Source organism: Ursus maritimus, unplaced genomic scaffold, assembly GCF_017311325.1.
Source record: "Ursus maritimus isolate PB19 unplaced genomic scaffold, ASM1731132v1 scaffold_36, whole genome shotgun sequence".
NCBI lineage: Eukaryota > Metazoa > Chordata > Mammalia > Carnivora > Ursidae > Ursus > Ursus maritimus.
The window spans coordinates 8,163,734-8,178,873 of NW_024426230.1; the positions used below are offsets into that span (position 1 = coordinate 8,163,734).

Below are 15,140 nucleotides of genomic sequence, written 5' to 3' on the forward strand. Positions count from 1 at the left end.
CTCTTTCTCACTCCTTCTCTCTCAAATAAATAAACAAAATCTTAAAAAAAAAAAAATGGAATAAAGGATGTACTGGGGCGCCTGGCTAGCTCAGTCAATACAGCATTTCACCCTTGATCTTGGGGTTGGAACTAGGAACCCCACATTTGGCATGATGATTGCTTAAAAAATACAATCTTTAAAAAAAGGGGAGGGAGGAATGTGTCAAAAAGCCCTTGCTCCTCTTCATTATTCTTTCCAAAATAAAACACAAAGTAGATCTCAACATCATGTTATATGTAATTCCATGTCAGGCAAACTGACATACTTTAACTCCCTGGACGATTTCTCTAGTCTGGGAGTCTACTGGTTTTGCTAACATTACTGGGTTGTTGGGGGGTATGGAAAGATTTTTGCCTCGAGTAGCCATTGTTTTGGCAAATACAGATTCTTAGTCACTTATTAAAGGGTTTATTTAGAAGAAACTATTCCATGCAATGCAATGCAGGAGAGATTGGATAAAGCCAACGTTCAGGCAAAATAACGTATAAGGAAGACTAAGGTAACCTACAGAAGATACAATAAAGATCTGGATTGGGATATTCATACAAAGAATATTTGTTTTGTCTATTCATATCTGGATACAGCTGCTAACAAAAGAATAAATGAATGTGAATGTCAACCAAAAAACATTTAGGAAAAAACAAGCTTTTTATAAAACCTATGACAGATTTCCTAAAGAATCAATAGGAACAGCTAAGGAGGGGCACCTGGGTGGCTCAGTCATTAAGCCTCTGCCTTCAGCTCAGGGCAGGATCCTGGCATTCTGGGATCAAGCCCCACATCAGGCTCCTCCACTGGGAGCCTGCTTCTTCCTCTCCCACTCCCCCCTGCTTGTGTTCCCTCTCTCACTGGCTGTCTGTCAAATAAATAAAATCTTTAAGAAAAAAAAAAAAAAAAGAGAGAAACAGCTAAGGAAGGCCACCTGGTTTTAACAAATGACATAAAGAAAGCAAGAAAAAAAATTGTCCTTAAAATATTTTCATACTTTCTCATCCACTGATACTCATAGGATGAAAGGATTTAACTCATAATTCTAGAACAAAAGGACCCATTTCTTTTCCTGCCTTTTCTACTGATAAAGCATCTTTTCCCACTTACCATCAACCAAATAAATGACTTCTTACAATAAACATTTATTGAAAATCCACAGCTATTTGATTAAACAAAAAAACTGAAATATTAATTCAAGAGTTATTTAAAAAACAACCAAATGGCACTAGGGGTACAGTCTCTAATGAGTAAGCAGATTGTTATTTAATACAATATGAAACAAAGTCTGTTCTTGTTTTTGTTTTCTTAAGCAAAGTAAAAGACTGCTCCTAAACGCACTCAGCATAGTAGCAACTGCATTTTTCATGGTTACCTGCAGGTTATATGTGGATCCAGGTGTATCATACAAATGGAGAGGTAGACGTTCAATAGACTCTAGTACAGCTATTAACTTCCGAATTAATGCAACTGCTGGTCGACTATGAAGAAAAAATAATTAGGAACGTTTATGTAATTTTATAACCAAGTTCATACAGAAACTGCATTAACCAACCTCACATAGACCCCTACTTTGTTTATGAGTACAAAGAAAAGTTTAATTTTGTATGAGACTACATCTAAGCAAACAAAAATACTCTCATAACTCAATTTCTGTCACTCAAGAGTATTTCATTTTACTTATAAGACTTTTATCAATCACATTCAAAGTAGACGACATATCATTTATTTTTTAAAGTTTTAACAATTATGGGATGCCTGGGTGGCTCAGTAGATTAAGTGTCTGCCTTCAGCTGAGGTCACGATCCCAGGGTCCTGGGATCAAATCCCATGCCATCAGGCTCCCTGCTCATCAGGGAGTCTGGTTCTCCCTCTGCCCCTCACCCTGCTCATGCTCTCTCTCTCTCTCAAATAAATAAATAAATAAAATCTTTTAAAAAAATGCTTTAAAAATCTTTTCCTATAATTATACATTTAAAATGTAAAGCCACTTTGTTTACTGAATTTAAAAAGTTCCTATTTTGTGTATAAGCACTATATTAGACTATTTTAAAGGAAGTATACCAACTTTCAAACACTGCAAACACCAAATTAAAAGAAATTTAGTGATTTACCTTTCATCATCTTCATTTTCACTAAAAGCTGTTTTAAAAACATTTATTCTTTCTACCAGTTGACTACAGTCTTGTTTCATATCGAAATCCATGCTCTAAAAAAAAGTTAAAAAGGTACCAAAAAAAAAAAATTTTAAGGCTGTTACCAAAATTTATCAAAAACACACACTACAAAGATAAATAATAAATTATTACAAAGTTAATAATATAATCTAAGTGAAATTATTATTTTCTTTCAATTAAAATTCTTTTTACTATATAACTAGTAGATGACAGCTAACATACAGATTTTTTACTTCCTGAATGTTATATAATGTGCTAAATCAGCTTTTCCCAAAGTGTAGTATGCAAGGTGATTTTAGATTATTTACAAATGAACATTTTCCATTTTAACAATATTATGTACTTTAGTTAGTATTAGAAAAAATGTAACTGGTATACCAAAACAATTTGTGATTTCACAAATATCACTAAGTGATATAATGTGATATATCAATATTATTTTAATAAACGGAAATTAGGCAAATGGTAAAATTAATGAAGGGAATGAACAACTTATAGAAGTTAAAGTGAATTTTAAGAGTGTACTACCACATTTAGTGATTAAGAGCAAAAATTAAAGTGGGAAGTAGAACTCCAGAATTTGTTATAAGTACATATGGTATGTTTCATTAAAATAAAGATTTTTATCACAATAAAGAGATATTAAAGGTAGACTAAGTTGAAGAGAAACATAAGGTTATTAGCAAATACTTGTCAAATAGTCACAGTAACTTCCTGAACAGTCATGGCTCATAAATTAATTTTATGCAAATAATTTAAGTACTTAAGAAAGTCTATAGACTAACTTCATTTTATGAAGAAATCAGAGCAGTGAATAGTGTTAAAACATAGGCTAAAGTAAGTGTTTTGTCAAAAAAATCTAGAATAAATTCTAATTGGGAAACTCAAAAATCTAAATAGATGCAATTACTGAATTGAACTGGCTCAAACTAATGATACAACATAAAGGAAAGGCCAGAGAAATTATAAATATTAACATTTATTACCTCAGTTTTTAAATATTTCTTGACAAAACAAATACTGCTTTGCCAAAAATGTAGCTACAAATAATTGTTAGAACTATAGTCTGTTCTGTACTATTTCATAAACTTACATTGTTTAAAACAGTAAGAAGTGCTTGCACCAATCCACTACTGCACATTTCATATGGTGAAATTGTGTTTTCATCCTTCAGAAGTACAATTAGATTTTCTAAGGCTGTCTTCATTAAGTCTCTCCAAGTGTTCTCACTCTCAATACACTAAAGAAAAAAAAAAGTTTTAATGAAGACAAAAATGGCAAAAAAATAAACAGGTCTTAACATACTTAATTTATCACAACATCAAATATCAAGAAAATAAGTCAGATATTAAATAAGAGGAAGTTCAAATTATTAATGTAAATTATATATACTCTACGAGGGTCAGGAAACAATTTTTTTTTAAGAGAGGGAAGGGGTGAAGAGGGGCAGAGGGAGAGGGAAAGAGAGAATCTTAAGCAGGCTTCCGGCTGAGCGCAGACCCCAATGCAGGGCTTAATCTCACCACCCTGAGATCATGACCTGAGCCAAAATCAAGAGTCAGGATGTGTAACCAACTGAGTCACCCAGGTACCCCATGCACAGAACATTTTATAAAGGGACAATTATGTCAGGCTTTACGAGCTATATCGCCTCTGTCACACCTATTCAACTCTGCCCTGCAACCACACCACCATTACATTTTTATGTAATTTTCATGTATCAGAAAATACTACTCTAACTTCTGATTTGTTTTCGACCAATAAAAAATATAAAAACCATTCTTAACTCACAAAGCCATATAAAAATAGGCGGCAGGCCTAATTTAGCCCATGGGTGATAATCTGCTAACCCCTAATCAATACCCAGAATAAAAAGGATAAAGGGGGAAAAACTAAACCAAGATCAATGTGTGTCATAAAATCTAGAGGCTAAATAACATACTTGTCTATTCGTATGAAGTTCCCAAGATGACTCTAATTGAGTTGCTATGTTTCTAAGTGTTACCACTACTCCACGAGGCATGCTTTCAACAGCTTTAAAGTGGTCGTCATATAAATCTCGAGCCATAGTTCGTACCTACCAAATTAAAATTACAAATATGAATTTTCACAATAGTTTGAACAAATCTCTTTTACCTACATATAAATGTGCAACTTTTAAATTAAATTTTTGTACCATTACCAACTTCCAAAAAATGTTGCTACTTCTACTCATATGTCAAAAGGTTCTAACTGCTGAAAAAGTACTCTAGTAGATTTAAGCAATAGCAAATAGAAGAAATCATAATCTTAATTTCTGGTTATTTAAACTTTGTATTCATATGCAAAGAGGAGCTTATTTCATTTAAATGAATTTTAACAACCTGTAAAAAATTAACTTTGCTTTTTTTTTTTTTTTTTTTTAAAGATTTTATTTATTTATATGACAGAGATAGAAACAGCCAGCGAGAGAGGGAACACAAGCAGGGGGAGCGGGAGAGGAAGAAGCAGGCTCATAGCAGAAGAGCCTGATGTGGGGCTCGATCCCATAACGCCGGGATCACGCCCTGAGCCGAAGGCAGGCGCCCAACCGCTGTGCCACCCAGGCGCCCCTAACTTTGCTTTTTTTTAATAAAAGTAACCAATTAGAAAATAAAAACAAGCAAAAAAAAAAATAATAAGCCACCTATAACTCAATCAACCAAAGTTGAATCTTTTTAACTTTTTAAAAAAACTTTATTTAAAGACTTACTTGGCTTTATTCAATGTCATGAATTAGGCAGCTTTCCATCTAGTACATAGAAAGGAACTCCCCCAGAGTTGAACCTTTTCATAGGGTTCAACTTTAGGTTTTACTTTAGGGGTGCACTTGAGGTTTTGTTCTTTTTTCCATTTATATTATTCACACAAAGTATAAATGACACTATATAATTTTACATATTTAATCATAAGGAGGAATGACTGCAGTTGATTTTGACTAGTCACCTCTCATTTAAATTAATGTTATTTGAGACTTTCTGTCACCGGAGCCATGGAGGAGCAGCAGCTATGGCTCTGCACTACCCCGCCGCCGTGGGCCTCAACAAGGACCACAAGGTGGCTAAGAATGGGAGCATGCCGAGGCACAGCCGCTGCACTGAGCACCTCACCAAGCACATCAAGTTCGTGCAGGACATGATCCGAGAGGTGTGCAGCTTCGCCCTATACCAGCAGTGTGCCATGGAGGTGCTCAAGGTCTCCAAGGTCAAGTGCACCCTCAAGGTCACCAAGAAAAGAGCAGGGACACACATCCATGCCAAGAAGAAGAGAGAGGAACTGAGCAATGTCCTGGCAGCCATGAGGAAAGAGGCAGCCAAGAATGACTGAACCTCTGAGCCTTTCTGGAACTTGAAAAAAAATTAAAATTAAAATAAAAATAAATTAATGGGTCCCAGGCTTGGGTATGATAAAATTCAGGAAATATAGTCTTTAAAAATATTTGCCTAAATAATGTAAATTTAGGACTTCTGTCATTTCATTTAAATCACAAACTAACCTAGCATAACTCTAATGTAATAGAAAAAAATTCACTCCTGAAAATGAATTAATAGTACCTTTTCATTCTACTTTGGTATGCCTTTCAGAATTAAGAGGTAAGTAAGCTCTGAATATTAGACCACACTTAAGATACTACCCCTTTATAAAATAGTATTAATAAGTGAAAATGAAGGTTAAAATTAATAGTTAAAATTACTTTTACCTAAAACCAGTATATTTTGATATGTACTACTTTCATACCCAAGAATAGCCACGTGGTCAATGAGTTACTACTAACTTTAAGAAACAGAGTCAATAATCATATATTCTTTAAGAATATGAAAATATAAGACTGAGACTATGTTCTCCTTGATTTACTTTATTTCTTTTCTTCTGTATCATGAAATTTCAGTTCCTTCTGAGTCTTAATTTGGTTGGTTAATACAACCTATCAAGAATTATAAGAAATTTCTGAGACAGCTGAGTGGTAGGTTTAGAAACAATTATAGCTGATCCTCATTATTTCAGAATTCTGTATTTTTGAGGTCAACTACACACTAGAATTTATTTGTAATCTGCAAATCAATACTTACAGTGCTTTCACAGTCACTTGCGGACAAGAACAATGCAACAACACATGCACGTTCTCGGGTGAGGTCAAACAAAGTGAACTCTACCTTTAAACAAGTGTCATACTTTTGTTAGCTCTCTATTAACAAGTGTCCACCTTTCCACACTCAATTTTGTGCCACGTTTTTTACACTTTTGTGGTTTTGTTGGTGCTTTCACTGTTTAAAATGGCCGCCAAACTACTGCTGAAGGGCTTCCCACTGTTTCTAAGCACAAGAAGGCACAGCATGTGTCTTATGGAGAAAATATGTGTGTTAGGTAAGCTTCATTCGGCATGACGGTGCTACTGGCCACAAGTTCAGTGTTAACAAATCGATAATACACATCAAACATGGTGTCTTTAAACAGAAAGACACATAAAATAAGGTTATGTATGGATCGGTTACAAAAATGTGACCAGAGCATCAAAGGAACCTAACCCTGTATTTCCCCTAAGTGCAATGGTTCAGTATTCACGGAAGCTTTACATAACACAACTAATGTGAATAACAAAAATGGAATGTATTTCATTCCAGTTCCTTTTAGCACCTAACAGCTATCTTCAATTGGTATTTCTTCCTCAAATGCCCGTAAGATACCCTGAATTAGAAAATACTTGTGACTTCACATTCTCTTAAAAAAAAACAAAAAACAAAGAAGCAATCACAAAATAATATATATAGCTATAGAGATAATATCTATTTGTCTAAATAAATAAATAATTTCTTTTCAAGGTCTACCATCTGAAAGTATTTTTAGGATGGCCCAATGCATTAACAAATAGAAATAAACATCAACATGTTATATATAACTGTTCCACATAAAACCTATTACTACTATTTCAAGGCCAAAGCCATAAAAAACACAGTGGGCCCTCAATCTCAAACACCTAAAAGTATCCTTCACATACTGTATGAAAAAACTATTCCATATCATTGTAGGTAAAATAAAATTTCTGCCATCAGAAAATACTGAATCTAATTATGAGATTATTTTCTCTTTTAAAAATGAAAAATAAAAGGCAAGAATCAATATAATAAAGACAGAAATATACTGGCTGATATTTTTAAGTAATCCCCACATCCAATGTGGGGCTAGAACTTAAAACCCCAAAATCAAGTCACATGCTCTATGTACAGAGCCAGTCAGGTGCCCCTTGGCCTTATTTTTTCAAAAAAAGCAATGCATACTTAATGGACAGAATTTATAAATTATTACTGTGATTCTGAAGGTGGAGTCAGTAAACACTTCCTCCTGTATCTTTTTTAAACAGTTATTTCACCTAAGATGACCTTTAAAGCTAAGCATCAAAATATCTGAATCTAGAACCAGGCATTCAAGTTGCTTTACCATGAAGTATTAAACCAGGATTGTAAAATATAATGATGTATTTTCAATCCCACTGTATCACTAAAAACATTACTACCAATAATAATTAAAGCATGAGCTCATGGTTTTTGTGATATTAGCAAGTCAAAAATTTAAATTTTATTGTCTTACAAATTTTAATTGTTTTAATGTTTGTGTTTAGCTTGTGTATAAAATTTTAAGTAAATATGTATGTACTATGGAACAATGAGCACAGAAAAACAAAATATGTTAGATTAGGGTAATCTGTGTTATATGGCTCCATTTTTTAAATGCTTCCAATGTATCACTGAAACCTTACCATGTCTGTATAAACGCCAAAAAAAATAAAAAGCAAATCCCATAAATATACCTTTTGCTTTGTTTTTTCTAATTTAGATTTCAGTTTTCTGCCTCTTTTACCGGTCCAACCAGTCACAAATTCTGAACCTTAAAAAAAAAAAAAAAAAGAAAGGAAGAAAGAAAAGGGCATTTGACAGAATTTATTTTATTGTAATTTAAGATACTCATTTACTCTTACATGCTAATAAACTTAAATATTCTATATAACTTACCCAGAGAAGTTTCTGCAGTAAACGAATGTTTGGTTCCTCTATTAGATTCAAATACAAAACCAGGTAAATCTTCTTTCAGTATTGTTGCTTGCTGACCATCTGAGTTATGAATAGCAATTTCTCCTTCTTTCAAACAAGTTAGTGACCAATTTCCTACAGTGAGTTTAGTGGGTCCTGGTGCTGAGAGTATAGGTTGACTTGAAGTAGATGGCTTTACTTGGCCTCGAGCTCTTTGTAACTTCTCTAAGAATTCACTTCTGCTTTCTATAAAGACAATTTGATTATTTTAAAACCTCACTCTTTTCAAATATTCCTTTTTTTTTATAAAAAGAGAACTACCTGTTAGAGTATCTATTTTATATAAAAAAAACCTTAATTAGCAGTTTTGTTCTTTGGTATACTCTCACTGGTTTGATATATTAGGTTCAGGCATAAAAGCAATCCTACAAGCATAATTTTTTAAAGTAAAAGGCTTCTGGAAACGATACAACCTGAAGAGCTTCACACACATAAAATTCATGATTACATGAAAAGAGCTAGCTTTACCTAAAACATTAGAGAGATTAAAAGTAGGTAACAGTGCTATTCCTTGTCTCAAACAATAAAAAGGCAATCTTAAATGCTTTCATGGTACAACAGTTTTTCTCTGTTGAGATTAAATAAATTGACCATATGATCATCAAAAATGTGCTATTTCTATGACCACGCTAGCAAAAATATTAGCAGAAAAACAAATCATCAAAATTACAGAAACTTGTAAAACATTTTAAAAGAAACAAAATATTACCTGAACTATCCGATCCACCTTCAGGACTACCACTTGAATACATGGTGGCTAGTTTCCCATCCAAGATAAATCGGAACCATCCATTACTGCCATTAGATAACTCCAAGGCTGCTGCATCACTCCATATATATAAGCAGTCCCTTCCCCTGATGATTGACCAATCTCTCCAATGATATGGTTTACCTTGCTGCAATTCTTTAGCATCCTCCTGTGGTTCATCTTCCTAAATGTGTAAAATTATTCAATGAAACAAGGAAAATAATATCTATTTCAAATACAGGTTTTTAAAAATACGTCCGTGTATCAAATTTAGAACCAAAACATGCTGAACTTATATTTAGTTGCCTATAGTTTAATATGGATTTTGATTCAACTAATTACTTATAGCTAAATCTTACAAGTAAGTCCTAAAAATGTTAAGAAAATCACATAAATGGGGCACCTGGGTGGCTCAATTGGTTAAGCGCCTGCCTTCGGCTCAGGTCCTAATCGCAGGGTCCTGGGATTGAGCCCACTTCTCCCTCTGCCCACCCCCAACTTGTGCTCTCTCTTGCTCTCTAATAAATAAATAAAATCTTTAAAAAAAGAGAAGTCACATAAATAATGACCTAAGTTATAACACTTCCAGGTGTAGTGATAGAGACCAATGGGTTCAGTCTACATACAACTATCTAATTATCCCCCCACTGTGCTCTCTCTAATGTATTTTTTTAAAAATCTTAAAAAAAAAAAAAGATTTTGAGCATGTTTAAAAGAAAAAACAATTTATGGGGCGCCTGGGTAGCGCAGTCGTTAAAGCGTCTGCCTTCGGCTCAGGGCGTGATTCTGGCGATCCGGGATCGAGTCCCACATCAGGCTCCTCCGCTGGGAGCCTGCTTCTTCCTCTCCCACTCCCCCTGCTGTGTTCCCTCTCTCGCTGGCTGTCTCTCTGTCACATAAATGAATAAAATCTTTAAAAAAAAAAAAAAAAGAAAAAAGAAAAAACAATTTGTAAACACTGTTTTCCTAGCCTGACATCCTGAAAAATGTTATTGTGTTGACAACATTTAAATAGTGAGAGTACTCATCATAAACATATACGAACTTGGTATTTGTGTATGTGCATGTGTGTATGGTAAAGCACTTTGTTCTTTTTTTTTTTTTTTCAAGATTTTATTTATTTATTTGAGACAGAGAGAGAGACAGCATGAGTGGGAGGGGCAGAGGGAGAGGGAGAGGGAGAAGCAGACTCCCCGCTGGGCAGGGAGCCCAACACAGGGCTTGATCCCAGGATGCCGAGATCAAGACCTGAGCCCAAGGCAGGTGCTTAACTGACTGAGCCACCTAGGTGCCCCTAGGTAAAGCACTTTTGAACTTTATAAAAACTTATTATACTTAAAAATATATTTTTACTATTTTTTGAACATAAAAACTGAAGTACTCAACTTATAACACTAAAATAAGATTGTAAAATATGGATTATAAATTTCTCTAAACATAAGTACTTGTACTCTAGGCCATGATAGGTGAATAAGCATCAAGACTTATTTATCCACTATAAACAATGGAAAGCTAGACAAAATATGTGAAAAAGTGTTTTCAAACACCGGACAATATGCAATACAGGACTGTGATCCCCCGAAAATAAAAACAAACAAGGTAAGCCCTTAGTCCCAGACACAAATTTCTGGCTAATGTCTTAAGAAGAGGGAACACAAAAAGAGTCCAGCAGTATGATTTCAGTAAATAGAGATCTGTTTGAAGAGGCTAAAGGAAACAGAATATATGGAGGATGAGTTCAGGATTAGGGAGCCAAGTGAAAAACACCTCTATCTGCAAACTGGTCCCCATTAGTCTCTAACGAGTACTAGACCACTCATTTCTAGGGTGATATTCCATAAGGCTGGGAAAATTATAAGGTGAATAATTCCCAGATACCACACAAGGTGGTCAGACAGTTGAATTCCAAATGTAGAAAAATTTCAAATTTGTTAAGAACTATTATCCCACAGATCAAAGAAAATTAAACAATCCTGAGCAAGGACGGACACTCACATGTGCACACATACGTAAGTACACCAAGCACAACAAAGCAGAGCAAAGTCAAATTGCTTAAAATCATAAGAACGGCCAGAGGAAGAAAAGATGTTGTTAGAAAAGATGTATGTTGGGGCGCCTGGGTGGCTCAGTCGGTTCAGCATCTGCCTTCAGCTCAGGTCATGATCCCAGAGTCATGGGATCGGCTCCGCATGGGGCTCCTTGCTCAGTGGGGAGCCTGCTTTTCCTTCTGCTTGCAGCTCCCCCTGTCTGTGCTCTCTCTCTCTCTCAAATAAATAAAATCTTAAAAAAAAGAAAAGAAAAGATCATCCTTTCCTCGTTGAACTGCCTTAGCACTTTGGTAGAAAATCAACTTGGGCCATTAACCTATCTTTATACCATGTGTATAAATGTGTACTTGGGCCATTAACCTATCTTTATACCATTACCACACTTTCTTGATTACTACAGCTTTATAATAAGGCTTCAAATCTACTGGTGGATGCCCTTCAACTTGTTCCCTTTCAATGTTGCTTTGACTATTCTAGGTCCCCAGAATTTTTATATGAATGTTAGAATTTTCTTGTTAATTTCTACAAAAAGACTTGCTGGGGGTTTGTAGATCTATAACATATTTCTTTTTAAGATTTTATTTAAATTCCAGTATAGTTAACATACAGTGTAATACAAGTTTCAGGTGTACAATATAGTGATTCAACACTCTCATACAACACCTGGTGACCATCACAAATACACTCCTTAATCCCCATCATGTGTTTTACCCATCCCCCCACTCACCTCCCCTCTGGTAACCATCAGTTTGTTCTCTATAGTTAAGAGTCTGTTTCTTGGTTTGTCTCTCTCTCTTTCTTTCCCTCATTGCTTGTTTTGTTTCTTACATTCCACACATCAGTGAAATCATATGGTACTTTGAAACTATTTCTTGAATAAAAGAATTCTAAGGGGATGAACCCAGATATCACCTCTTATTTTGTTTTGTGGTTAAATTCCTTGGATCTCTCAAGTAATTTAGGAGTATCTCTCTAGGCGTGCCTGGGTGGCACAGTCGGTTAAAGTGTCCAACACTTGGGGGGGCGCCTGGGTGGCTCAGTCGTTAAGCATCTGCCTTCGGCTCAGGGCGTGATCCCGGCGTTCTGGGATCGAGCCCCGCATCGGGCTCCTCCTCTGGGAGCCTGCTTCTTCCTCTCCCACTCCCCCTGCTTGTGTTCCCTCTCTCGCTGGCTGTCTCTCTCTCTGTCAAAAAAATAAAATCTAAAAAAAAATAAAAATTAAAAAAAATTTTTTTTAAAAAGTGTCCAACACCTGGTTTCCACTCAGGTCATGATCTCAGGATCATGAGATCGAGCCCTGTGTTAGGCTCTACGCTTAGCACAGAGTCTGCTTCAGATTCTCTCTCTCTCTGCCCCTCCTACTTGTGCTCACTCTCTTTCTCTCTCTCAAATAAATAAATACCTTAATCTTAAAAAATCTTAAAGAAGTTTTTTAAAGTAATCTCTCTCACCCCCCCTCCCTTCCCCCTCTCAGGATTCTCCAATTTACAACCCATACTCTATCATTCTCTCAAAAATATTACCATTCCGTCACTAATATATAGGAAGAATTCACTAATTTAGGACTAATCAGTGCAGGAATCAGTAGGGACAGATTAGGTATATTTTAAATTTGCAATCTAAGGCAAGAATTATCAGTGGATACTGAAAGTCCTGGATATACATTTAATGAGTAACAGCATATTACATAGTCTGCCCACAAATCACTCATTAATTACAAAAGCAAAAAAGAGTAACTATGATAAAGAAATCAGACAGAGGGTGCCTGGGTAGCTCAGTCCATTAAGCGTCTGCCTTCAGCTCAGGTCACGATCCCAGGGTCCTGAAACTGAGCACTACTTCCAGTTCAGTGGGGAGTCTGCTTCTCCTTCTACCCCTCCCCCCTGTTCATGATCTCTCTCTCTCTCACACTCTCTCTAATAAATAAAATCTTTAAAAAGAGAAAAAGAAAAAGAAACCAGGCAGAGACAAACATAATGAAATGATCCACGTTAACATCATCGGTAAGAAAGCAGACACCATGTGCCTCTAAGAGAAGGCACATTATGCACTGAGAAAAACATAACATCCCCTCTCTCTGTAGTCTTCCTGCTGAAAACACATAACCTGAATCTACGCACACAGAAACACAAATGCAAAGTAAGGGTCACTATCCAAATTAACTGGTCTGTCCTCTTCACAAATGCCAAGGCTATGAAATAAAAAGGCTGAGTTCTTACAAACATGATAACTAAATGTAATACATGCTCCTGGATTGGATTCTGGACCAGGGGGGAAAAATGCTACTAAGGACAACAGCAAATCTGAAAATGGTCTTTGAATGAGATACAGTTTTATATAAATAAATACTAAATTTCCTGACTTTAGGGTGTCTGGATGGCTCAGGTGGTTAAGCATTTGCCTTCAGCACAGATCATGATCTCAGGGTCCTGGGACTGAGCCCCGAATCAGGCTCCCTGCTCAGTAGGGAGTCTGCTTCTCCTTCTCCCTCTGCCTCTCCCCTCTGCTCATGCTCTCTCTCATATGAATAAATAAAATCTTTAAAAATAAATAAATAAAAATAAATTTCCTGACTTTGTTAACTATACCAGGATTTGTAGAGAACGGTGTTTTGGTGAAGTTTTAGGTTGTTAAAAGGGCACTACATATCCATCTTCTCTCAAATAATATTCAAGTAATATTTTGTTTTGTTTGTTTGCTTGCTTTTAAGTAGGCTCCAGGCCCAGTGTGGAGCCTAACATGGGGCTTGAATTCACAACCCTGAGATCAAGACCTGAGCTGAGATCAAAAGTCACTTAAAATGACAAAGCCACCCAGGTGCCCCTTAAAGATTTTATTTTTAAGTAATCTCTACAACCAACATGGGGTTCAAACCCACGACCCCAAGATCAAGAGTTGTATGCTCTATCAAATGAGCCAGCCGGATGCCCCACAAATAACATTTCTTAAATGTACACACACACACACACACACATACACACACAAACAGTGTCTGGGTAAATAAAGTAAATGGGGCAAAATGTCAACTAATTAGTGAATTTATAAAGAATATTGTGATACTCTATTTGCAATTTTTCTGTGAGTTTTAAATTTTATCAATAAATTTTTTAAAAGTAACCAAATTTTGGGGGCACCTGGGTGATCAGTTGGTTAAGCGCCCAACTCTTGATATTGGCTCAGGTCGTCATGATCTTGGGGTTGTAGGATCGAACCCTCAATCAGGCTCTGCGCTCAGCACAGAGTCTGCTTGAGATTCTCTCTCCCTCACCCTTTGACCCTCCCCCTGCTCACATTTTTTCTCTAAAATAAATACATAAAATCTTTCTCTAAAATAAATAAAATAAAAATAAAAAATCAAATTTAAAAGAATTATAGTACTACTTTATACAGCCACTATTTTATCAAAAGGCATCGTAAGTTAAAAATAGATATCCTCAAAAGAAACTCTATTCCTGATAACACTGCAATCAACATCACTCACTTTTTCTGGTTTTGATTCCTCTTCATTCTCATCATCAGAGGAAGGACCTGCCAAAGTTGACACTTTGCTAATTACACCAAGTCTGGCTAGCTGATCCAAAAAAATATCACCACCTTTATCTACCAAATCTCTTATGATTTGCAAAGCCAGCAAGTGGCCATCATCATCATCCTGGGGAAAATAAAAAGGAAATTAAGGGAAAATGATAAAAATAAGTTTAGTTGCCTGAAGTAGACAAATGCAATAATTTCACAGACAAAACGATTTATTGAAATTAGGACAAAAATTAAATTATTTTACTAACCATTGTCTAAAGGGAATTAAAGCTACAGGAATTTCAAAAAAGATAAAAAAAAAATCTGACCTCTTGATCAAGGACAGTTGCAGTGATTTCCACTAGTACTGTAGGCAAATTGTGACCAACATCAGAATCACAAACTTCTTTTAAGAGTGCTTCAGAACAAAAATGAATCATTTTTCGAATCAGAGCAAGACTTGCCTTCCTTAAAAAATAAATAAATAAATAAATAAATAAATAAATAAATAAATAAA

At 35.4% G+C, this 15,140-nt stretch overlaps 2 protein-coding genes across 2 annotated transcripts in view; one reads left to right on the forward strand and one right to left on the reverse strand.

Moving 5' to 3' along the window:
- The window catches only part of HECTD1 (HECT domain E3 ubiquitin protein ligase 1), an 85,653-nt gene that overhangs the window by 35,193 nt on the left and 35,320 nt on the right, over nucleotides 1-15,140 (reverse strand). Inside the window, exons 11-19 of the mRNA XM_040620801.1 lie at nucleotides 14,953-15,091; nucleotides 14,589-14,759; nucleotides 9,021-9,243; nucleotides 8,234-8,497; nucleotides 8,032-8,108; nucleotides 4,150-4,284; nucleotides 3,301-3,447; nucleotides 2,145-2,239; nucleotides 1,406-1,511 (exon numbers count right to left, since the gene is read on the reverse strand). Of these exons, the coding sequence (XP_040476735.1) occupies nucleotides 1,406-1,511; nucleotides 2,145-2,239; nucleotides 3,301-3,447; nucleotides 4,150-4,284; nucleotides 8,032-8,108; nucleotides 8,234-8,497; nucleotides 9,021-9,243; nucleotides 14,589-14,759; nucleotides 14,953-15,091 (1,357 nt within the window). The remainder of the gene's footprint in view (nucleotides 1-1,405; nucleotides 1,512-2,144; nucleotides 2,240-3,300; nucleotides 3,448-4,149; nucleotides 4,285-8,031; nucleotides 8,109-8,233; nucleotides 8,498-9,020; nucleotides 9,244-14,588; nucleotides 14,760-14,952; nucleotides 15,092-15,140) is intronic.
- Nucleotides 4,751-7,320, forward strand: LOC103680893 (60S ribosomal protein L36-like). The gene has a single exon (XM_008710399.2). The coding sequence runs from the start codon at nucleotides 5,187-5,189 to the stop codon at nucleotides 5,550-5,552; it is 366 nt and encodes a 121-aa protein (XP_008708621.1). The 5' UTR covers nucleotides 4,751-5,186; the 3' UTR covers nucleotides 5,553-7,320.

What these genes read in the sequence shown, in the direction of transcription:
- LOC103680893 (XM_008710399.2), top strand. Translation starts at nt 5,187, where the DNA reads ATGTTATTTGAGACTTTCTGTCACCGGAGCCATGGAGGAGCAGCAGCT.